At 50.3% G+C, this 24,570-nt stretch overlaps 1 protein-coding gene across 1 annotated transcript; it reads right to left on the bottom strand.

Annotated features, from left to right (window-relative positions):
• Positions 1 to 728: 728 nt before the first annotated feature.
• LOC138076828 (zinc finger protein ZIC 3-like) lies at positions 729 to 24,352 on the bottom strand. Its single transcript, XM_068969159.1, is given in 9 exon segments — positions 729 to 934; positions 5,337 to 5,598; positions 6,968 to 7,107; positions 9,367 to 9,489; positions 11,455 to 11,898; positions 16,402 to 17,019; positions 22,957 to 23,041; positions 24,217 to 24,237; positions 24,239 to 24,352. Coding segments are annotated over 9 exon segments (2,013 nt in total).
• Positions 24,353 to 24,570: the final 218 nt, after the last annotated feature.

Genomic DNA, 24,570 nt, shown 5'->3' with positions numbered 1-24,570 from the left:
GTCTTAGAAAAATTATTTGATCTTCTAGCAGAGGGGGAGGTTAAAACTCTAGGATAAATGGGTTCCTGGCAAAGGGTCCCCCAAAACGTTTGGAAATCCAAATCAGTGTTGGGAATGAAGGTGGGGGAGGAGGGGCGGAGATTGCTCATTGATTTACAACTTGATAATTAATATCCCATCAAATGAGACATCAACGTCATTAATGCCTGTGTATTCCCGGAGAGAGACTTAGTGAATTGCAAAGCCGAATAAAAGCCACGTTCAGCAAAGAAATTGCTTCATGGCCCGGGATAAGATAGCACTACTTCTCTGTTTTCTTGTAGGGTTTTTATGGGGAAGTAGGTTTCCTAAAATGCTCTGGATTCCCACCGAAGATCTGGGGGAATGTCTTCGGGCAGGAAGTCTCTCCTGACACACCCCAACTTCCCAGGGTCTGTTGGAAACGCGGGACCACTGCCGATTGCGGTAGCAGGGATAGGAGAGAAGAAAAACGGCTGCGGAAAGCTTTGGAGAGAGCGAGCGAATCGGTTTTGCATAGGAAAAAGTGGATCACCCATGTCCACTTCCGGGAATTGCCTGCTGAGTTCAGGAGCAGCCAGGAAGTGGCATAACATCCCCAAGGGACACAACTGACCCCTGGGTCCTGACCGTTTGAATCTTAGCCCCTTGGCCCTTGGGGTCGCCTGCCACTGACCCGTGCGTCTCCCCTACCCCAAAGGGAGTCCCCTCTACATTCCCTTCGCGTAACCCATAGCCACTCTCCTTCCAGAAGCCCGGATCTGGAGCTCTAGATGATTGGGGCCTTCCAGCGCATCGTTTGCAGTGAGGGTAGCTTCTAGACGCAACAAACTTTCTAGAACCGCGAAACACTGAAGCGTGATGGCGCCAGTCGGCCGGGACGCGCCCCTTTTGTTTTCGGGGGGCGATTTATGTTCTTTATAAAAATGTGGTTTGGAAAAATAGAAAGGGCCTTGAAAACGTTGTTACAATGAAAAAGAACAAATTAGAAGACATTTTCCGTGATCAAAGGCGGGAGGGTGAGCGCGCATGGACATTCACAAAGCTTGACTTATTCACTCCCCTCTTTTGCAAGCCGGGGCAACAAGCGTGTCCCCCATTGACAAGGCGCCCTATTCAGACTGCAGGTGCGAAGTGGGCCGGCTCGCCCGGCCACATTATGTCAAGGTTGTTGGAGATTAGTGTTCGGCCTTAATAACTAAAGCGCTTGATTTACATTGGAAAAAAGCCCCCTCAGCCGTGAAAACAAAATCGTTGAACGCGTGATCATTGCGAGGGCGGCTGATATCCTAATACTCGCATTGTTCTCAGCTGGGCCCAGGCCTCCCTGGCCTCCTCAGGAAGGGCAGAGCCTGAGTTTCTGGCCTTGGACCAGGTCTCCCAATCATACTGTCTGGGTTCTGGAAGAAAAGGCGATGGATAGGAGTTTTACAGGGGTCCATGGGAGACAGAGTGGGGAAGTCCCTAGGAGTCCAGATTTGGGCCCCCAATTTTAGCAAAACCTGGGATGGAAGAATCCTGGGGGACTGATGGCTTCAGGCCCAATGGTGAGGTGTCTTAAGGCTGAAGGGCCTCCAGTGTAACTTTGGTGGGACAGCCAGGGGTGTCATAGGCAAGAACAGTCTTACTCCAAGGTGAGGATTCTTTGGAAGTGACTAGAGAGCTGAAGGAACTTAGGAAGGACTAAGACACGCCCACCAATTTGGACTGCTCCAGGCTAAGTGACTGAACTGAGCTGAACTGAACTGAATTGAGGAAGGCCAGAGTGTTCAGGCCAAATCGCTTCTTCAAAGGAGAGCCCACTTCCAAGACATCCAGAACTGGCTGGAGGCCCTACCTTGCTTTTCCTGCACTTTCCTTATTTTCGCACACTTTCCTTGTTTTAGTTTCCCAGAGATGGAGGGGAGGGGAGCGGTGTCCACCTTGGCCTTGGTCCTGCTTCCTCCTGTGTGGATATTTTAGGGCAGATTCTCTCCTCACCCTCATATACTACTACTATATTTGGGCCTCCCAAACTTCCCCCTCCCCCACCCATGAAAAGGAATGCAGAAAACAAGAGATAAGTGGTTGGGCCCTGAGATATGGATATGTATCTATTCTAATTGCAGTATCTTTTTTTAGAAGTCTAGCTACTTAAGGCAGTTTCCCTAAGATCTGTGCTAGAAGAATAGGTTTGGTGGGGACAAGGTGAGAAAGCTGTTAACTATTGTCTGACCCTGAAAAGGTCATAAGTCAGCGCCTTGGTAGCTGACCTGTCAGAGGAAGGTATAAAGGCTTTATTCATGCAGTCGCTGCAATGTTCTCAGCTCTCACAAAAGTGTTTTTTATGATTCGATTCTCTTACCTCCTTTCTTAATTAAAAAGCTGAACCATTAGAATAGCACCTGCATCATGTCCTGACGGGGCCTGCATACTAATTCCAGAGCCTTTACAACACGTAATTATAACATAAAATCAGAGATTGAATAAAACAGAAGGATTTTGCTCCCAAAGCCCTGCTAATCCCCTTTTAAAAGGGTCTGGTGAAATAATTCAGAACAGTATCCGGAAGTTGGATTACTGCTCCTTTATTTTTTTTACCTTTATACAATGAAATGATATTTCACATTTAAAGGAAGTTCTGTTTGTTTATAACAGTTTGTGCGTGTGTGTGTGTGCGTGTGTGTGTGTGTGTGTAAGAAAGTTGACAGGTTCTTTGATACAAAGCATTTGACTATGGATTCCTTGCTTACTAAATGCAGTGCCAGAAAATGTAGAGGAAATTTGTAGCGACAGGTTTGAAACACATTTTCTCAGGTGAAAGTGGCTGCAATGTGATTGAGAATTGCATATGTGCATCAGGCAATTGTTCTCCCTTCTCTCAGAGGAAATTAGCAAATCTTTTGGGGTGATATGCTTGTTTTTTGTGACTCAGAATATGCACATTTCAGGCAAAACACTTTTCACTAAGATACTGGGTGTAGTTATTTATAACGCTTAATGAATACATCCTTGAGTTCACAAAAGCTAGATGCCTCCATTAAACCCTGAGCAAGACCTTGCTGTGGCATAAGCCAAGGACCTTGAGCTATCTGCAGTTTCTCTCCAGTTCTGGCAAAGAACATTATCCTCATCTGGCTAATCTGATCTTTCATGGGCCAGTCATCAGTTGCAGACAAGAGAAAACTGGTTATCCTTCTGATTTTCTGTATGAATCATCTGATAATATTGTGTTTGGGGTTTCCCCCTTTCTTCTTCCCATTATTCTACAATCACGTGGCACAGACAAAACCATAGAAATTTACCCAACTTGGGTTTCTTTTCTCTGCACAGACATTTCTCAAGCCTGCCCATTTATTATTGAGGTTCAAAAGCATGCAGAGCCTGCTTGACTTGTTTTGAATTGATGAATATTTTTGCCCTGCATGTTGGCTCACACAGAGTCTAAATTGGATCTAAAGAAGCCAAAAATGCATGACAGGTTTCAAGTTCATCTCCCTGGTCCTATTTATATTTTATCAACTTACATCCTGAAGTAATTTTTTTTCTTCCGTTCTCTCTCTCATTTCTTTTCTTACACAGCTGTTTTGGATGTTTGGAAAACCACTGGAAGGTTCAGAGGCAAACACCAAGAACTCTCTTTGTTGTCTAATGAGATTCTCTTTTTCTTAAATGATGTTGGGGTCTGGACTTGGTAATGTTCCTAGAAAACTCTCAGGCATTTTCCTCATTGAAGATATTTGGCTAAAAAGGCAATGCTGTCCTGATGCCCAGACAGGAAGTTGGTGACAAGTAGAACATGTTATTGTGGGATTCTCAGTCACTTGGTGACAAAGATGTTATTAATTTTCTCAGAACAAGAATAAGACTTCAGCATGAAAAGTGATTCAGCATTTAAATGAAGATTCAGCATTTTAAACAACTATGATTATTTTTTTAAAAAGGTTCTGATGACTTCCTGGAAAGAATGTGCCTTTGTGTGACTTTTGCCCCAAACTGCTCTGTCCTAGGTTGCTCACTTTTACCCCCCACTTGCACATTCCCGCCCTGCACACCTGGGCCATGAAAAGGCCACCATCTGGATTCAAAGTAACCGCAGAATTATGGTTAAAAAAATAAATCAACATCTGGGCCAGCTGCAGTGTTAGTGTCTTAACAAGTCATGGGAGTGACATTAAGATGATCAGGTTTCTCCTGCTTAGTTTTGCACAGAAATAAACTCGATTCCCTCCCATTTTTCTTGAGCTTTTAAAAATAAATGGTGTCTCTGCCTCTGTGCTCTCCTCCCTCCCCCACTGCACTAGCATCTAGAACTCTGAGTACAGACACTCATGCTGTTTCAGGACCCTCAGCTAGCCTAGGTGCTGCCTGGAAAGACACACCCTGCTCTGGAGCTTGAGACCTTTGCAAGTGCCTCGATTTCTAGGAGGGTCTGGAGACCTAATTCAAGGAGGAGCTAAGTGATGTGTCTGAAAGATGGAGTCTTGTAAGTGGGCCTAATAACAACAATCTTAACAAGCACTTGACACCTACACTCTAAATGGTTTCAAGGATTATCCTATTTACTGCTCCAGGCAAACTTGTGAAGACAATTCTTGGAAATTCTCTTTCTGCAGACAAGGAAACTGAAGCACAGGGCCACGGGTGGACAAGCCTAGCCAGTCTTCCCCTCTTACCCGCACTTTCCAGTTGGTGCTCGCACTGGAAGTAGCGAAGAGGCTAAGGCGTCCCCAATCTTCTTTCCAGGCTACCAGTGTGGGATAGGAGGTGGGCAACTTCCCTCAAGATTTTCTCTAGGGTGAACTAGCCAGGGGCACTCGGGCACCAGTGACCACCCCTCTGCCAAAGGTCACACCATTCAACTTTTCTGCCAAAAATAACTTTTCTCCCAAGGAAACCCGAGCACTCTTAGGGGCAGCGGCACGCAGGTGCCCCAGCACACTTGCCCTTGTCCTCTCCTTCCCTCTCGAACCTGGCCGGTTCAATCTCGGGTCTTCCGCCAGAGACCCGCGTGGAGGGGTTGGGGGAGATGGGGGCAAGGGCAGCTGCCCTCTCCACATCTCCTCTCGGCTCCGAGGGAAGGCTGGGCTACGACTCCCCCGGCGACCCCGCGGGCACAGCGTGGTCCGGGGCGGGATTAGGGAGGCGTAGCTGGAGGGTCCGTGGTCTCCTCTGGCGGCCGTGGGGAATCCAGGCAGGGGACCAGGCCCAGGGTGCCCCGGGCCTTTCTCATACTCACTTGTTCCCCCAACAAGGATTCCGTCGGTGAACCGGTTTTACTGAGTGCCCTCTCCCACAGGGGCAGGGCGCAGAGATCCAAACAGCTGGAGAGGCTTTACCTCGGCCCAGAGCCGGAGGAGGGGGACCTTTCCGCGAGAAGGACGGGAGGGGGCGCTCACCCCAGGACCAAAGTCCAGGAACCTCTTCCCCTGCGTCGCCCACTGACTGCGACGTGTCGCGGCTGTTCCAGGCGCCGTTCCCTCGGGGCTGTCTTTTCACACTCGCGTGTTGCCCTGGCACCTTTGCGCACCGGGGTCCCTCCCGCAACCTTCTCTGCAGGCCTGCCACCCTAGCCCTACGAGTTGGTTCTCCCAAGGTGTTCTAGAAGGGAACAGCCAGACCTCAAGAGCCGTTGTCGTCCCACTCACTCAGCTCATCTCAAGCCCCAGCCAGGCCCGCGAAACCCAATTTCTCTTTCATCAGGAAGGGGTCTGGCGGATGCTGTGCCTGCGCGTTAGGAGCGAAGGAGCAAGGCACGCGGGTGACCAGAGGTTCAGTGACCGCAGGGGAGGGAGGAAGAAGGCTCTGGTGGATCAGGTGGTACTGATATATCTGAAATAATTTATCCAGTGGCCGGACGGGATAGTAGCTTCTCCATCAGATGCTAAAACTCAGTGAATCCCAACCTCCCAATCGGGGATCAGAGGAGTCCTGTGGGCTGTAGCCACACAGTCTTCGGGGAGGTGAATGGTCTGAGCACCGGCTACTCTCAGAGGGGAATGAAGTCCGCTGGGAAGACTCCTGCGGGCAACTGTACTCGAAGTACCCTCACGAGGGTTTATGTTCTGTGCTGCGCTGCCTAGTCACTCGGTCGTGTCCAGCTTTGCGACCCCCGTGGACTGTAGCCCGCTAGGCTCCTCTGTTCATGGGATTTCCCAAGCAAGAATACTCGATTGGGTTACCATGCCATCCTCCAGGGGATCGTCTCAACCCAGGGATCGAACCCGCTTCTCCCGCATTGCAGGAGGATTCTTTACCGTCTGAGCCACCAGGGAAGCCCCATCGGGGCTTAGGGAAGACTTGGAGGCAGCCTGCCCTCTCTTTTTCTTTGTTTTATTCCTGCCAGGTACCAGTCATCTCTCTAGGAAGTTAGAGGTGGTTTGTGAGAAGTTGTGGTACAATTGCAAGACAGCCCCTGCCAGGAACACACTGAAAGCATCGGCCTACCTTTTCCCCTTCCGCGATGGAAACCAGTTAATGAGTGCCAATGTTACTGGGGTGAAATTGGGGGCGAGAGAAGTCTTCTTTAAGAAGGGCTGCTTTGGTGGGTCCTTCTGTTTTTGCTGCTCCGAACGACAAGACTTTGGAAATGTATCTGGAAGTCGTGACGGATGGCAGGGAAAAGGAGGGATGCTGCTGGGCGGGCCCCAAATCTCTCCCAAGAGGACAAAGCAATAACAGGACACTCGAATTTCAAAGGGAAAGGGGAACATCACATCGTTTATTTCCAAAGAAAATAGGGAAATGTATCTCCATGTACACAAAAATCTCTGGAGGGAAAAGGAATCACGGATTTAATTCATTTTTACATATTTACAGCAGATTAAACCACAGGTTTCAACTATATTTTCATTCAACAATTACTTTCAGTGAAATACATAACAACTTTTTTCCTTTCAAGTTAGTTCATAATTTAAGGATGCTAAGGGGACAGATGATAAATCACTAACAGTGTGGGTAGAGAGGGTACCAAATAGTCTAAGGTTTCAGCCAGGCTTTCTTGCGTGAGTAAATTACGATCACAAAACATTTGCCTGTCTGTATAATTCACATTCATTACAATCATTACATTTTCCCATAAATTAGCAATATAAACAAACATGTGGGGACCTTCAGTAAACAAATAAAAATCAATATAAGAGACAACATTTTGTAGCAACTATAATAACAGCATGGGTTACAGCTTGGGGAAACTTCTTTACAAATCATTTAGTCAGCACACACGGGGGTAGGGAGGCTGGAACATCCTCCTTTTTGTAAAACACCTTTAAAACCACATGAAAATGTCTGCGGAAAGCAGGACTGGGTAAAAGTTTCTCTCTTTTTCTTGGGCACAATATGAAATGAAGGACTGCACATGTGGATGGGGGAGCGGGACGTTTGCATGCACTTTGGGGTCGACGACCTTCTGAACTCCAATTGCCAAGATGCTGAAGAAAACAGGAAATTATAAAAATGTCTCTCTCCCTCAAGCCCCTCTTCTTTCTACTAATGGCAGGAAGGGCTTGCTGATAGCTGCTAGTGGAAGAAACACACAATGGGTCTATTTTTAGCTGAGATTGTCTTTGAAGGAGCAGGAAATATGAACAATTGCTCCGCTGCAGCTTTAGGTTCCAAGGACAGGGAACAAGAATAGCGGGAGCTTGAGGGGTCCCCAGGTGACCTGACTTGGACTGATTGAGTGCAGAGAAGCAAAGAGAGAAGCAGACCCACAGTGTGGGCTTAGGGTGTCTACCCTCTGCCTGCACTGTCTCTGCATTCTTTCCCTCGTGTCCCAGAGCCTGGGCAAAGAGCCCCCTCAACATCTGCACACCTCCACAGGCTCTGGACCTGATGTCGCTGCAATGCTTTTGTTTTCCCTGTGGCAGGACTTAGCCCTAAGTTACCAGTTAGTGTAGTGTGCATGTATTTTTTTTTTTAAAGAAGTTAGATTTTATCTCTTTAGAAACGGTTTGAAACTAACGGGGGCAGAGGGAGTTTGACAGAGAGGAGAACAAATCGCTGACAAAGAACCTTTTACGTTTCATCAGCGTTGTTAGGACGACAAGGAGGAATGTCTCAGATAATAACTCCCACTTCAAAGATTTCTCAGCTGAATAGAAAGCGGACCATCCTTTTTATTCAACCACAAGGACTGGCACTAAAGAAGACTCCACTGTTTGATTTTTTTTTTTCCACCGTGTTTATTTTTCCCCTATTCACTGGGGTACTTGGATAAAATAAACAACAAGACAATTAAGAGAACATGGACTTCTAACTTTCCTTCCATCTTCCCTATCCCCTTGGCCTTGGGCTCTTGAATCTGTGCCCAGGCCAGCCAGGCCTGAGGGGTTCCCTACCACCCACCCTGGGGAGAAACAAGTTTGGGTGTGTGTGAGAAACTTCTCGGACAGAGAGGCCGAATCAGCTGTGCTGGGGGCCAGGGTGAAATGTCCCAAAGGCACAGTCTGAACTCCCCAGACTCATCCAGGGCGGTTCCTGCTCCTTCCCCCAAGTCCCATTTAAATTCAGGCCTCCAACCTGCTCCAGAGGCGGAGAGCTGCTTGGCACAAAACCGAGCTGGGGATGCTCTTTTGTTAAGCTTCCGAGCTTGCCCTAAAGTTATTTACTCCTGACCCTGGAGCCTCTTCAGGGCGCAGTCAAGATGCACGGAGTCCGGCTCCTCCCTTTCCTGAAAGCGTCCCTGATGTCAAGCGCCCCTCCCCCGCATCAGAGTGCAAGGTGAACCCCTAAACGCTGGCGAGGCAGGTCCTAAGGAGGAAGTATATACTGGAGAGCACAGTGACAGTATTAAATGGCGTGAAAGCAAAGGTCAGCGCAAATGTATCTTAATAGAGTGTCTGCAGTGAAGTGTGCCGCCTTTGAAGCGGCCGCTCCCCGCGCGTATTTCCATGGCGAGCCTAACGCAGCATGCTGATGCATCGTCAAACTCACACTTTCAACCCCAAAACCCGACTCTTTGAACAACCCGAGTTTGATTAGACCTTTCTCCTTTTCTTTCCCCTCTTACAAACCATTTCCTCGCCTTTAGAAACTCGCCATCAAACCCAAATGCGCCCTCTGATCACCGCAGAAAGCAGAAACAAAGGGGGCTGAGCGGCGATTCAAGCGGCCCTTTTCTTCCCTCACATTATTATCCATTTTTATTATGATCGGGAACAAGTGCCCATTCGCGTGGGTTTTGTTTACCGGAAATTAAATGAAAATGATTTAGTCCGCGTCAAACAAAAATATATACTTGTATACACAAGAAAAAAGGCCTGTTAGACGTAAATATTATGTCCTTAATGAAAAGCCTGGACGGGCTCCAGGCTCGGCCTTTCAGGATTTTAGTGCGACTTGCCCATTGCCATAGAAATCCTAACTTACCATGAAGATGCACCGTGGCGAAGAAACATTGCTTTGTGCGCGGCCCCTTTGATGTCGCAGGCGCGAGATGCGGGCGCTCAGCTGCGCCGGGCGAGATTACCTTGCGAGCAACGCGGTGGACATCTGTAACAAGCAAATGAAAAATTAAAGGCGATTAGTGATCGACTACGCATTTTTTATTTTATTTCATTATTTTGCATGGGGGTGGAAGGAAAAATGGGGCCTAGAAAAGCAAGAGAAAGAAAGGAGTCCTCTTTGGAGACTGGGACATTTTTTAACATCTTCAGAAGCAAGTTCCCCAGATGTCCCCTGCACCTTGGCGGCGGGGCGGGAATTGCTGGATGGGAGAGAACCGTTTGCAGCCGACCTCCAGCCCTTGGCCAGACGGCCTCTGGGCCCTGTTGTAGTGGGGGCAGGGCGGGAAGAGGACTGAAGAGCCCCTTCCACAAGGGCGGATTCACTAGAGATGTATTTGGAAGATTCTGGTTTTTATTAGAGGTAATGAAAACAGTCCCTCTCCAGTTAGGACGTTATTTATCTGATGGACGTGTATGGCGATGGGGCAGGAGTGACAATCTTCCAATGGTGTCTGAAGAGGAAGAACAGAAGAAAAGCCAGCAGAGTGGGAGAATCTGGGCTGGTTTGCTGTGTCCAGCTTTTTAACTGAGGTCTTTGGGGGTTCCGCATAGGTAGGAGTATCACACCTGTACTTATCTCCCAAATTCTTAAGGGACTGGGATGGGTCTACCAAAACTTTTCCGTCTTTATCTGCCCCTCCCCCCAAATCTTGGCAAGAATTTTGAGGCAGCACCATCCTTCCCTTCAGAGGGTAACTGATTGGGAACCAGGCCCTGATCTTTCCTCCCCCTTGGCAACAATTGCAGACTTTTCCTTTTCCCTGCCCCCAACATCTGGTTCTTTTTCAGGGGATTTGGTACCCAGCACATCAAATACACATTCAATCTAGACCCATTGGGTGTTTGCCTTCAAAATATTTATTCTTGCAGTTTGTCTCTTGTCCCACGCGTCCCCTCCCCCCCCTTTTTAAACAAAACCAACATTGTGTGATTTTTGACAAAGACCATCACAGAATTGCCGCGATTCACCCAGACACTGTCGCCTAGGCGGGATCCCTTTGCTGTGGAGGCCTAGGCTCAGTGACGTCATTGGTCCACTCTGCATCCCAAACCGCCAAGTACCCACAAGATTCCACTGGCAGCTCCTGGACCAAGGTGGGACGTGAGGACAGCGTGACTGGTCTGTGGAGTCCTCAGAGCATTGAATCCCAAAGCCCCTTTAGCACACTTTCTTTTGTATTTCCTGTGTTGGGACTTCTTTCCTACCCCCGGTATATAATGCATACCGCAGCCGCAGACAAGTCCGCAGACAGTGTGCCTGGGCAAGCCTTTGGAGGAGGGGCATATAGTCCGCAGGGAAGGTGCTTAACCTCCCCCTCCCACACTCCTACCCCCCACTTCCCTATCGTGTCCTTTACAGAAGTGGCTGGAAAATTTTCGATCTGGGACTTGAACAGCTGGGGGAGGGGAAGTGTAGGGAGGCAAAAGAGGAAGAAAACAGGAGGGAAGATAATGGCTCATGAGTTTCCTCTGCCATCTTCCCGTGTAGGAATTCCGAGGAGGCTCCGACTGGAAACTGGGAAGGGAGAAAGGGTCGCAGTTGGAGAGGCCCAGGCCTCGAGGAAAACATTTCCCATTCTGTGAACCACACAGGGTTTACTTTTGCCACCTGCAGTTGCCAAGATTGCGCAGAAACTCTCCTAAGATGTTTGTTTGTTTTTTTAACCTTCTGCCTCTTTCTCTATTTACCTTACCCCAACCCTGGCTTCACGCAACACAGTCGAGGGCATCTGGGTGGTGGGTAGGGTGCTGGATGTGACTGCAGAATCCATGTGGGTACCATATAGATATTTTGAGACAATGTACATTACATCGGCAGATTCGGTGAGCTCTACCCCCTATTAGTGGTGACCTTCTTCCCTTCCGGCTTCCCTCGCTTACTTCCTCACTCTCTCTTCAAGCCTCAGTAACCCAACCTAGACCTGCCAGTCAGTGGACGCGGAAGCAGCACCCACAGCAGCAACCTTAGCACAGGCGGCGGCGGCGGCGGCGATAGCGGCGGGGCCAAGCGGTGGCGCGGGGCTTGGGGGCGCCGCGGGGGCAGCCGCTGCGGGGCCCGCGCCCTGACACACGTACCATTCGCTCAGGTCGGCGCCGCGCGCCGCCACCGCCGCCGAGGAGGCCGCCGGAGGCTCGCGACCGAAGTCCGACGAGGGCGACACGAGGGCAGACGGCGTGGCCGAGTCGTAGCCAGAGCTGGGCGGCGGCGGCGAGCGCCCGTGCACTTTCATGTGCTTGCGCAGCGAGCTGGGGTGCGTGTAGCACTTGTCGCAGCCGCGCACTTTGCACGTGTAGGGCTTGTCACTCGTGTGAACGTGCGAGTGCTTCTTGCGGTCGCTGCTGTTGGCAAAGCGCCGTTCGCAGCCCTCGAACTCGCACCTGAAGGGCTTCTCCCCTGGTGGAGACAACAGAGACATTAGTGCGCGTGGGTAACATCGTTACCCTTTCCCAGTTTCTCTTACATTTTGGGGAAGAGGGCCACACCAAAAAATTCAGAAACCTTTTTCCCCAGTGCAGCAGGCCCGGCACCCCCTTCCCCCCACTCGGAGCGCGCCCCCGGAGCTCTCCTGCAAGCCTCCAGCCCTCCCCCTCTCCCGCCTGGGCCTGGGGGGAGGGGAGGGAGGAGGAGCGACAAAGGCTCCATCTTAGTCGAGTTGCCTTCCTTGGAACATCCCGATCCACTCCGGTTGTTTTCCTCCTAATTTTCTCTACTCGGAGCCAGAAGCACCTTTGCCCGGAGAATAGAGTTGACTGAGGAGCTCGCATCTGCTCAATTTAAAGTTGCTGTTCTAGCCAAGCGTCTCTGCTCGCCCCCTGCTCCCCGCCCAGTGGTCCACCCCGCACACATCCAGTCCTGGCCCACATTGTTTCCTAAAGTAGGTTTTGTGCAAACGCCAAGACGATGGAATAATTTCAGGATGCGCAGCTGATGCACACGGCGTGTGCCTAATGTGGACTCGTGTTGCAGGGAAAGGTATTCTGAGAAATGATTCACTTCAGACGCGATTTTTACGGGAAATGGAGCCCCCTCCCCCTTCCCCTTTACCCCCCGAGGGCAAACATTTAGCAGCATTCTTCAAATCTTGCCTAAACTGTCCCGGATCCCTCCAGATACGCGCGCAGGCAATAATATTTTATTACGCTGCTCCAGCGGCCTCCTGGAGACTGTCCCTCGGGCAGCCGTCTCTCCCAGTCCAAACTGACTGTGAGAGGTCGAGCAGCCTCCACAGACCACCCACGGCCCACGGTCCGGTCTCCCGGGCCTGAGCAGAGAAACCAGCAAGGCAGGTTCTGCCCGGGCCAAGCAGGATCTATGGCTTCTCCAGTAATCCCACCCTTGGTCGCGGCGGCTTCAGGATGAGCGCAGCTGCTGCGGTCAGGCCAGGCCTGGCTTGGTGGACCGGAGGGCAAGCGGGCAGCCAGGGTAGACCCGGGAGGGCTCAGCCTGCTCCGCGGTGCGATGCCCTGTAGAGCCGCGGGAAGGCGCGAGAGCGCGTTAGGGTGGAAATACTGGCCGCGAATCGAGCCCCAGTCTGGGAGCTCACATCCCGCTGGATTCGCTAGCGTCTGGGGGAGGAAAGGACCCCAAGAATCCGGAAGCCCAGGTTTCTGCTGGAGCTGCAGATGCTGCGGGAAGGAGGGGAAGAAATGTCCGGGCGCTTCAAACAAACAGAGGCTGTCGGGCGCCCTGGGTTGAGGGAGAGGCTACCAAGCGTCTGGCTAAGGAGGAAGAGATGCGCGGCTGGAGGGCTGTTTGCCTTTGTGGTCCTTCTCCCGCCGCTTCCAGGAGAGAGGAGTGCTTTGGGGCAGGTTTGAATAAACAAAGCCCCTGTTCCCGAATCCCGTGGGCTTGGGCTGAACCAGAGGTTTGCGTACAACCCTCGCCTCCGCCAGGCAGCGGGTTAGAAGCCCAGGGCCCCCTCACCGCGCGGCCGCTGTGAGTTCACACTGCAGGAGTATTGTTAGTTCAGTGGAAACACTGGACAGTGCTGGCATCTGCCGTTTCTCGGCACACTTGTATAATTTTATTTTTTTAAAAAAAGTAGAACGATGCAGAATAAACCAGTGTCCCGATATGCCTCTCCTTTTCTCCCTTCTGCTCCCTGTTAGCATCTGCAAAACTAAAACTTTTCTTCCTCCCTTTCTTCCATCTTTTCCTTCTAAAATCACTTACAAAAACCATGTAATTCAGAGCCTGCAAAAGAAAGCAAGATTTGCTAAGACAACAGAGGAGAAATAGAATTTGAGGTTGATTGCAACCCCCAATATTGCTTCCCTCCCCAACCCATCTTGTGAGCACTTTGTTGAACATTCACGTAAAACAGAAACAATGATTTCGTCCCAGACGAGGTACTGAGGCGAAAAAAGCAGGGCCCTGAAGGTGATACGGGCAGGCTGGTAGTTCGCAGGCCCAGGGGAGGCCAGGTGAGGCCGCGCCCTGGCGTCCTCCCGGCCTCTCCCCAGCAGCAGGAGGAGCCCCGGACTCCTCGCCTAACTCTGCACACCCCATCCTTCCCCGCCCCTACACCCAACACGCAGCCTCCCGCCCTCTCCCTCCCACCAGATCTGGGCGCTGCGCCCTGGGTGGGTGGGTGGATAGATGTGGGGAAGCAGGGTTGGGCCGGGGTCCTGCAGCCCGCCCCGAGCAGCCTGGGCCTGAGTCCTGAAAGGCCGGCAGTCTCCTCCCAGAGGCTCAGCCGCCGAGAGAGCCCTCCTTCCCCGGCCCGGCGCCGGGCCCGCCGACAAAGTTGGGCAGCGGCGGGGCGGTTCGGCTCGCGCCATTTTCTCGCACTTGTGGCTGGCCGGCCTGTCCGAGCATCAGCCCCGGCGTGGTCTCTTCTCTGCCTTGGATCCCAGCCCTGCCTCCCTCTACCGTCAGCCTGGGAAAGCAGGGCGAGCCACCGGCCCAGGGATCCGGGGAAGGGCGCCGGGCAGCCGGCCCGAGTCTCCCTCGCGGCAGCACCATTGTTTCGAGATCGCTGTGACCACCGCGAAGAGAAAGCTTTCGGAGTGGGCTCGGAGCCGCTGCTTCTGAAGCCGGGCCCGGCATTCGGATCCGAGAAAATCTCAACTCCCAAGAAAGCTGCTCCTGATTGCCGCTTCCGCGACTCAAGGAAATGAAACGCCATTAATATTTGAAAAGGCAATTATTTTCCTGTTGAATCGAGAACTGTCTTCATGAATAATTTGTAGTGAGGTCTATTGCCATTTCAGAAACATTTTGTTGTTGTTGTTGTTGTTTCTCCTCTTTTCATTACTTAGGAGGAGGGTTTGAGGGAAACGCCAAGGCAGAAGCTCTGTAAAGAAAAAAATTTTTAACTCCTTGATAATGAATCAGGACTGCCAGTAGAAAGGGAAAGAATGCACTTAGAATTCTGTTCTGAATAGACGCAAACCTGAGCCAGCTCGGGCGCACTGAACTTGCTTCTCTGCTGTAGGTCGATTGCACTGAGAATTTAACCATTTTCTGCTTCACGGACTTCAAACAGTAGGCCGGCAAAGAGCAGTAAAAGTTTGTTTGTTTAAAACCCCCTGTCATTAAAAATGAGTTCCTTCTCTGGCTCAGGACTCGAGTCTACCTTCGCGGTGCGGGTCGCCAGCTCCAAGAATAGCTAGCCTGAGGGCGGCGATCTGGGTCTCACTTCTCTCCTTCTTCCCCTGGATAAAAATCGGAGGGGGCGGGGAACAAACTCTTGCATGAGATTGTGGCGGGGGGTGGATCCTGGAAACGGCTCGGATAAACCGTACGTTTCCGGAAATAAAGTAGGAGACTAACAGTGGACTTTTCTTGCCTCCGAGTGTGCCAGTGTCCTGACGAAGACCTTCCCCAAAGCTGCAGGGTTTGAGGGGAGAAAGTGGGATTTTAGCAAGCTTTTTCTCCTGGGTAGTGCCAGCTTGGGGGAATTCTTTGATAATTGCTGATGTTTCCACCAAGAATAGAGGTAAGTCAGAGTGCCAGGGAGTAGAAAGGGGCACTAAGCTGAAACTTATTTCATCCTTTCTGTCTCTCCCATACGTGCCCTTCTCCGGCCCCCAAAATGGAGGAGGGTAGATGTTGACTTCATAAACTTTGAGGAAGCAGGACAAGAAAACCCTAGCTAAGGAGAGCGAAAACACTGGCTGCTAAACTAATTAATGTAACTTCACAGGCTTTTCTGGGAAGTGTGAAAACTTTCTCCTTGCAATTGCATTAATTAGAGATGCTTCTGGCCAGTGGAATTCAACTTTTCAGGCTCTTGAGCTCGCTCCTTTTCTTTCTGTTAACCAGAACTAACAGATGTTGTTGACACATGTCCCCATTTCACTTAACAGCTCAGTAAATGACATTTAAGGCAGATGAGTCTCCTTGGGTCTCTGCTAAAGCAAAAGGGTCTGTGAAACATCCAGAGTATGGGTGGTCAAGGCTTCAAAATAGAGGCAAAGTTAGCCCATGAGACTCCCAAATCCTAAAGAAGGCACCAAGGGCCTGGTGAGCTTTCAGTCCAGGTGGCAGTCAGGTTGTCAGGCTGACCACTGGAAGAGTACTCCCCACACAATTCCAAAGGGACCAGGAAAAGAAATTGTTCCTAAGTCTTTACGACTCTGATGAACAGTGCCCTTCAGAATACCTTAATATAAAACTCCATAAGCAGGGACCACACATTTGCACACACAGAAACTCAAGCACCCTCCCCCCCCCACCCACCCATCAGAAATCTCACACTATCCTACCCACACACAGCCTCAGGAAACTTCTGCGATTCTAATAGAAGCTCATAATTAATATTTTATGAACGTGGCTCATGGAAACACCAAAATATTCCTCCTCCCCCCAGGTGGAACTTGAGGAAATCCAGCTCGAAGGCCCCTTTTCCCCCTTCAGAAGGTCCGCACGAAACAGACAGTGCCGAATACTGACCTGTATGAGTTCTTTTGTGTATTTTGAGATTTTCTGATCTAGCAAAGACTTTCCCACACCCCGGGAAAGGACAGGGGAAGGGCTTCTCGCCCGTGTGCACGCGGATGTGATTTACAAGTTTGTATTTGGCTTTAAAGGGCTTGCCCTGGCGCGGACACTCCTCCCAGAAGCAGATGTGGTTGGCCTGCTCAGGGCCTCCGACGTGCTCCACGGTGACGTGCGTGACCAACTCGTGCATGGTGCTGAAAGTTTTGGAGCAAAGGCGCGGGGGCATGGGGCCGTCGGCCGCCAGCCACTTGCAGATGAGCTCCTGTTTGATGGGCTGGCGCATGTAGCGGAAGAAGGCGCCGGGACCGTGCGGCGCGGCGAGGTTCATGGTCAGGTTCATGCCCCCGTAGCTGTGCAGGGCTGCGGCAGCTGCCAGGGCGTCGCTGCGGGACACAGGTCCCGGCGGGAAGGGTTCAGGTCGCGCGTACATGTCTCCGGGGAGCCCCAGACGCAGGAGTCCATTCAGAGAGCCGCTAGGGGAGGCCTGGGGAGGCTGCTCGTGAAGGCCCGGGAACACCGAGGGGCTGGAGGCGGCAGCGAGCTGGGGGCCATGGTGTCCGGAACTGCTACCTGTTGTTGAGACAAATAGTGCGAATGAGAACGTGTGGCGTGGGCTGAGCGTTCTACCGGGCCCCAGGGGGCAGGCCCAGCCCAGCCACACCACGGCCTCTGCGGTCAACGCCGGGACCGAGAGTCAGATGGCAGCGGTTGCGACCCGGGTGGACAACGCGGGGCAAGCGCCGCCACCGCGGTTCGGCTGGGCGGCTGTTTCGTAGAGCCCCCTGCGGCTTCACGAGCAGGAGAGTGATTGTGGTGGCGGGGTAGATGGAAGGGATAGTGGGGTGCGCAAAGCTGAGTCTGTGGGTTGCTGGGGGTCCCCGGGCTCTGCTCCAAAGGGGTCCGACCGGCCGCTCCGAGTGCGCTTTGGCGGTCAGCTCCCCGGGGGAGTGGAGGTGGGAAAAGTGGCGATGTTGTAAGTGGCGGTGGTGCCCAAGCGCCCCGGCCATATATACGAATTTTAGCTCCCAGATCGGCTGAGAGAAGGAGGCTTGCTGCATCCAGGCCGGGGCTCCCTGGAGCTCCTTGGGTCGGGGCATTCACGCCACCGTCACCTAAAAGCGCGGAGGGGAGAGAACAATCACAAACAACTTCTGCAAAGTTCTCCTCCCCCCGCCCCCCAAGTTTTGGGTTGTGACTTTTTTTTTTTTTCCTTCCTCTCTCTCTCGGTCTTTAATGTCTACTTGAAATCCCTTACACTACAGAGGCAGCAGCGGGGCGCGTGAGGAAGTGAATAGAGATTCGGGGCCGTGGCCCGGGCCCGCCGAGAGGAACAATCGCCTAGGTCGCCCATTGGCCCGCGGCCCGGTCCGACGTCAGCGATGACAGGTCTCTCCGCACGGGGGACTCACACACATACACACACGTACAGAGTCACAACTGCTGGCGCTCCCCTCCCCACCCCCCATCTCGCGCCCCTACTGCTCATGCGCTTTGACCCGGGCACGGATTCTTTTCTCTATTCGTGAGCCCCCTCCCCCTTCGCTCCCGAAAGCTAGGCAGATCTGCTCGGCCTCCGCGCTCTCGGAAGCGAACGAGGCTGGGTTTTGCCTGTAGTCACCAAGATTTCGGGGAGGGGGCGTTGCGATGTGCGTCATGTCCTCCTGGCGGCCCGGAGCCCCCAACTCTGCCACCGCCCGCGCGCGGGGACTGCGGCCTGCTTCGGCAGCTGGTCCCAGGTGTCGGGAGGAGGCGAGGGCCAGGGATCCTGGGAGGAAAGGCGGCTGCAGATTAGGAGGCCGAGAGCAGGGGAGCTCCCGGGCTAGCAGCCCTTGCCCCTAATTTTGTTTTCTCGCTTTCTCCGAATTTGCTCGTGTCGCTCAGCTTTCTCTCTCTAGCTCTTTCTCCAGCTCTCGCTCTCAACTCCACGAGCCTTCTGACCACACTTCGCCTTCCTACCTAGATCCTTTCTTCTCCGTTCCTCCTCTCTCTTCCCTCCATTCCATATTTTTCCCGTTTAGCCTTGTCGGTCCCTCTTGCCGGGTGCCTGGAACGCTGAGACGGGCGGACTCTAGAATCGGGCCCGGAACCGAGCCCCAGGAATGGGCCAGAGACGGTGATGACCTAGGAGAGGCTGGTTTCGAACCCACGCCGCCCTCCGGAGAGGGCCTAAGGATCCTTCCTCCCCGTCGCAAATCACAGCGAGGTCAATGGGCCACAAAGACAAAGGCGAGGGGAGCGCAGCGAAGAGGGCGGGTCATCGACCGCAGGTCTCTTCCCTCGGTTCGCTTGCGGTCCTGAACTAGGTACCCAGCCGCCAGACGGAGCCCCTGGGAAAGGAGACTTAAGAATCACTTCCACTCTGAGCGCCCGCAGGCCACTTGTTGCCCGCGGTCGGAGTCTGTCCTCTACTAGCTTTCCTAGAGCCAAGGGCACGTTTTCCGGCCGGGCTGTGAGAGCCACGGCCGGCCGCGGCCTCCTCTCCCCGGACGCCCTCCCGGGCTGCGGGTTCCGCTGTCTTGGGGTGGGAAGTCGGCCGGTGGAAGAAGCCTTCAGTCTTCATTCCGGGCCCAGCCGAGTGAGGCCTCAACGGGGGCGGGGGAGGGTGGGGAGCGGTTCTTTGTTTGTGCCGACCGGTTGGGGCCGGCTGCAGCACCCGGCGATTTAAAGGGCTGCTTGCCTTCAACCCGGCCTTGCACTCAGTAGCCGAAAATGCCAACCTAAGTTCTCTCGGGCCTCCCCGGCGGCCACAGAAAGCGTCCTCAAAGCAGTGAAAGACTTGAGAAGTTTTAAGGATTGGGTAAAATACCCGGCTCGCCTAGGAGGGGGTGAGAAGCTTGGACATGTTACAGGGGACCCTGATGGAGTTGACTGAGTTGTCTCAGCCAACCTCAGCAGCAAGGGCTATTCTTAAACATTTCCTGGTCAGTCAAGAAGGATTTCTTTTAAATTTTTTAAAATAATTAACTTATGAATAATGGTTGGTAGAGTCTTTGAGACTTTATTCATTTAATGCATTGTTCCTTGCTTAGGGCCGCAATTTGGTGAGGGATTAACTTCCACAACGATTTCCCTCGGCTTTGACAAGTCCAGGTCTTTCTGCTACTCTGGCCGGAAGAGCTTAAGCAAGCTACCAATAGATGCTGCGTTAGCATTACAAAAAAAAGAAGAAGCTGAAGGAGAGCGTTTGACAGCCAGACCCCTTCTGCTCTGAAACCAAGGGCTTCCACCCAGTAGTGCTGAGGCTAGACTCGGAGGATTTGTCTCCTTTCCCGAGATTTCACCCGCTCCCACACTCTCCCTTGCTGGATTTTATCCCCTCTGCCCACAGGTGCCTCCTTTCTGTATGCCCGCCCCCCATTTTCCCTTCCACAAAACGCTGGTTTCAAGGCGTCCCACCGAGAAGGTGTCTTTTGAATGGTACAGTGGTCCAGGCAAACCCACGAACCCATGATGGGTTCTGAAAACACATAGTCCAAAAACAAAACCAGTGTTTTCCTTTTTGGGACCTCTGGCCCAAAGGCTCTTTCTCCTAACCATTTATCACCATAGAACTTAGATCATCCTGTAGCATTCAGGCCTAAGTGTAGGGGCACTGCTGCAGTAGTCCAGCAATTAAATTGTTAGATTTTCTTTCCCATCCAAAAGTAGGTGATCTACAACCTAATGTTCAGGTTGTCTGTCAAACTAACCATCTACTTTGGCTTCCATTAAAACTGATTTGCACAAAGAGGAACCACTTAGTATAGGCGCTGTGACCCCATCTGTGTCAAAAGCTTTGAATAACAGCTCAGAACAGGAGTATTCAGGTTGGTCTTTGGTTGAGGACTCTTTTGGAAACCTGGAGAAGCTAGTAGACTTTAATAATCCTGTGTTTGTTGCCCACACTCGTAGCATATAACATTCCATTAGAAGGTGGTGAAAATAAAGATGCTTTTTTTTTTTCTTCCCCTTTTGACCATCTGAGTTTGTGGACACCTCTTCCCCTGGAATTCTAAGCACTTCCACAGAAAACAGGGATAAGAAGCCAGGTTTTACATACATAGACTGTAACTATACCACACAGTGTCTCTTAATAATTTTACCCTTGAAAAGCTTTGAACATGTGTATGACTTTTTGTGCCAACAGTGAAAGGGCAGATGCATCTGATTCAGCCAAATTCATGGACAGTAACTCGGCCCCATGGAGCTCCTTCCCAGATGCAGCCTTCTCTTGAAGCACTGAAAACATCTGGATGCATCCTGGGTAGATGCTTCTTGAGAAGTCAGGGGTCAGTTGACCTAAGGTCACTAAGGTTGCTTAATCTTTGCAAGTGCCTTGGTTCACACTTTGATTGGCTAAACACAGAATGGGACCATGCATTCTCCCAGAGGGACATTTCCCCAGGGATAGATATAGGGAGGTAAAAAAATCCATTTTACTCACTATTATTTATAAAGAGGGACATTTGGGGGTGATTACATAAGGGTCTTCAGGGTGATTCTCTGAAATAAACCCCAAAGCAGTATCCAGCTAGTCATAAATGACAGATGGGGCACCGAAATCAGGGAGGCATATTTTAGTTTTCAAGTCTCTTTCTCTGAGTCTTTCAGAACCCAGGAAGCAAGGATTCCAGGTTCCATTGACTATTGATTGGGCAGGTTGAGTAGTGGTGTCCCTCAGTAATGCTCAGAATTTTTCTTTCAGAAAGTTATCTCACCACACTTACCCCAAATACCAAATGCTTGACTGGAGCAGTCTACTAACCATGCTGGGGAGTATAGCATTGTTGAGTCCACATTTCTGCTTACTATACAGAAGGAAAAAAGATACATTCTGCAGCTCAGAGGTCTTCAGCAGAGTTTCAAGAAGCACTGGGGATTTTCATAGGAGCCTGTTCAGAGCAAGTTCCACCACCAGACTCCAAACATCCTTCCAGACCTCAGAATCATGCCCTAAGCATGGTTTACTCCAGCCATGATAAAGCAACATCATATTAAAGTGATTTTCTAGTCCTGCTGGATAGAAACATATTTGGTGACCCTACCATCTGCCATAGCTCCTCACATCACTGGCTTAAGTGGGCAAAGGTCTAATTTCTCTTCCTTAGAGAGAAAAAAAGAGAGAGATGTACAGTCAATAGCTGGGCCATTTTTTCTATTTTGATCTTTTCATCAATGCTAAGTGATGATCTCTTGCAGGTTATGTTGAAAGCCAGGATCCCAAAAACTGAGGGCCACTGCACAGAGCCTGGCCAAAGCACTAATTTTGTTGGCTGAATATTCTGCATCTCGGTCTGCAGAGTCACTGGTTTAATCTTTTCTTCTCTGTTTCTACCTAGGGTCACACCCAAAGCAGGGGGGCAAATCCTTTCATAGGTTATTCACAGACAGAATTCAAGATTCCTAGAGTGAGAAGCTGTCTCTAGTCTTAAGGGTGGGAAAAATACCGTAAGCCCCTGAAGCCTTCTATGGGTCCATGATCACAGTATAAGAGGAGGTGAGATCTATCAGGATTGTGAAGATAAAGGAAGATACTCCTCCCCTCTGCTATGGAAGTTTGGGGTTTAATTATCATTAGTGGAAGTGCCTATGAAAGAAAACATGCTTGGATAAAATTTAATTTCCAAACAAACCATCTTTTGACAAATGATTAGTAAACATGGTTAAAGGATCTTCCAGAACAGCACTGAGGAATTAAAACAACGGAATTTACATAATAACCACATTTCTCTAGAGAATTCTGCCATCAAATCCTCCCAAAATAATAGAAGAGAGTCATTTCGTAAGTTGTCCATTTAGCTTTTGTTAAGAAGGTTGCTTTTCCTACCAACAAGGCAGCTGTTGGTATTGGAGGCAACCTCAGCTGGTAGTGTAGTTGAAATGAGGCAGACTAGATGCCTGAAAGGGGAAACTCTCAACCCTAAATCATATGCTTATTCTAAATGGAATATTAAATTAAATTCTTCACAATGAAGGTATTCCTGACAGAGCGGCTGTCAGTCACTTCCCGTTCAGACACCACATTGTGGGAACATCGTGGCTGCCACATTGCAGAAGGCTGGTGTCCCTGGTAAAGATGATGCATATCATGTAAACCCCATCACCAAGATCAAAGTCTGCTCCTTTCATGGAAGCCAATACATGTCAAACCTCATTCCAATCAAATCGTCCGGAAATGAATTCAAGATGAATATGTCATAGAATAATGTGACAGTGGAACTGCAGAAGGTCAGGGGTTGTTGTTTCAACGAGAGAGTCGTCAAATATTAATTCTAGAAGGTCCAGATGAGTAGACATTGAGGGGGATTAGCTGGTTGCTGGTGGAAAGTTGTGTTGTTGATTTGTATGCAAATACATCAAACACTAAGGTGTTGTTTTAAGTTTCACTGAAACTCAAGAAACACCCCAAACTCACAACCAGCATAACCAAAAATCAACAACAACAACAACAAAAACATGAAAGTAACCTACTTCCGACTTAAAAAATAACTTCAGCACACTAATATTCAAATGAGGATACTAACTTACTCGACTCTTTCAGGGCGTTTCGGTAAAGCCGTATTCGTTTCCTCATCACCAAAGAAGTCTTGGATCTCATTTTCTGACTTTGAGCCTGTTTGGGAAGAAAAGACAGTCACTAGTTAAATGATTTCCTAACACATTTGTATGGCAAGGCTGTGTGGACTGAATGTATGAGTGAAAGAAAGTGCTGGTCTGAAGAGCTTTTCATTGTTTCTTTGAATATTTTCAAATTTGGAAGTGAAAGAATTCTGCTGAGAACTATCCCTCTTTACAGCAAAGTAATATATCCTGGGTGATGAAAAATATTAAGAAAACATCATTTTCCAACTAGATTTTTATATGTAACTTATTTGTGGGTCTCTTTGCAAATAGAGTTACGCACCCTTTCCATCAGCCAATGTTCAAACATGTCTCATGCCAGAAACTGAAATTTTTTAAATCTGAGAAGCCCCCATCATTTTCTTTAAACTTATTAATTAAGTTTAGCGAGAAGGCAGGCTGGGTGTCCTTTGGGAGGTGAGCAGGTTAAAATTGAGTTGTAAGTGTTGAAACTGATAAGAGAGGGAGTTTTTTGCAGGTGCGTAGCTCCTGTTATGCCCAAGGTGATGTGGAATCCCTAAACCTCATATGGCTTGCACCTCCTCACCCATTTGGAAGCCGTAGCTGTTGGTTTTTCAAAGTTCATGTAAAATTCATCAGATTGTGGGGAGATGTTTTCTATCATTTGGTCCTGGCTGTCCACATTTTTTACTCAAGAAACTCAGAAATAACCCACCCCACCCCCAAAATATTCGCATTCCTTATCAGATTCACTTTGTGGATACAGCTACCCAGTCTTTGGCCATCTTAAAGACTTAAACCCATCCTGGGGAATCTTTTCATCTGTCAGGCAAGGCTGAAAGCAGTGGAGCAGCCAAACAGGCGATTCACCCAGCCCCAACCCTCAATTTGGACTAGAAAGACAAACAGTCATTGAAAAGTTCTCAGGCTGGACAAACACAGCAAGCTCTCTGTCAATGAGGACGTCTGCCTGTCTTGACACTCCAGCCCACAGAACAAGCAGTTGTTTAACTTGTTGAACCACAGGCCAAATCCAAGTGGGGCTCTGCTATCTCAAAGGCTTTCCAGTTCTCTGTCCTCAAAGATCTCTTTCTCTAGCCTTCAATCCCCAACCCGGGCTTGAACTGGCTTAGGTGTTTTCACCCTTCCCTCTCCCTTCTTTTCTAGGTTCAAGTCTGAGGGGTGGGGGTAGGGGGTTAGACTCACCTTTTCCCAGAGTGTTTTATTTATTTTCAGTTCTTTCTAACCAAAAGGCATCTGTCCCCAAAGGTAATAAGCTCCTTCCCGCACAGATCAGGAAAGAAAGGAAGCCCAACTTCGCATTCCTACAGAAGGGCGGCATGCTGGGAGTCCTTGCTCTAAAATTTCCTCATGGCAGGATGTCTGGCACAGGAAAAGTCCTGGTTGGTTGGAACTAATAGAATTTACTTTTTTGCTTCAGAGGGAAATGGGTGTGAGTTTCCCTAGAGACCTCTGTCCACCCACAATGCTGCCCGAGCCCTCCCTTTGAGAGGCTTGGGTCACTTCTATCCCCAGTCCTGGCGGTCCTTTGTGCATTAT

This window comes from Capricornis sumatraensis, chromosome 1 (assembly GCF_032405125.1).
Source record: "Capricornis sumatraensis isolate serow.1 chromosome 1, serow.2, whole genome shotgun sequence".
Taxonomy (NCBI): domain Eukaryota; kingdom Metazoa; phylum Chordata; class Mammalia; order Artiodactyla; family Bovidae; genus Capricornis; species Capricornis sumatraensis.
The sequence above is the reverse complement of the archived record's forward strand: the minus strand, read 5'-3'. Positions and strand labels throughout refer to the sequence as shown.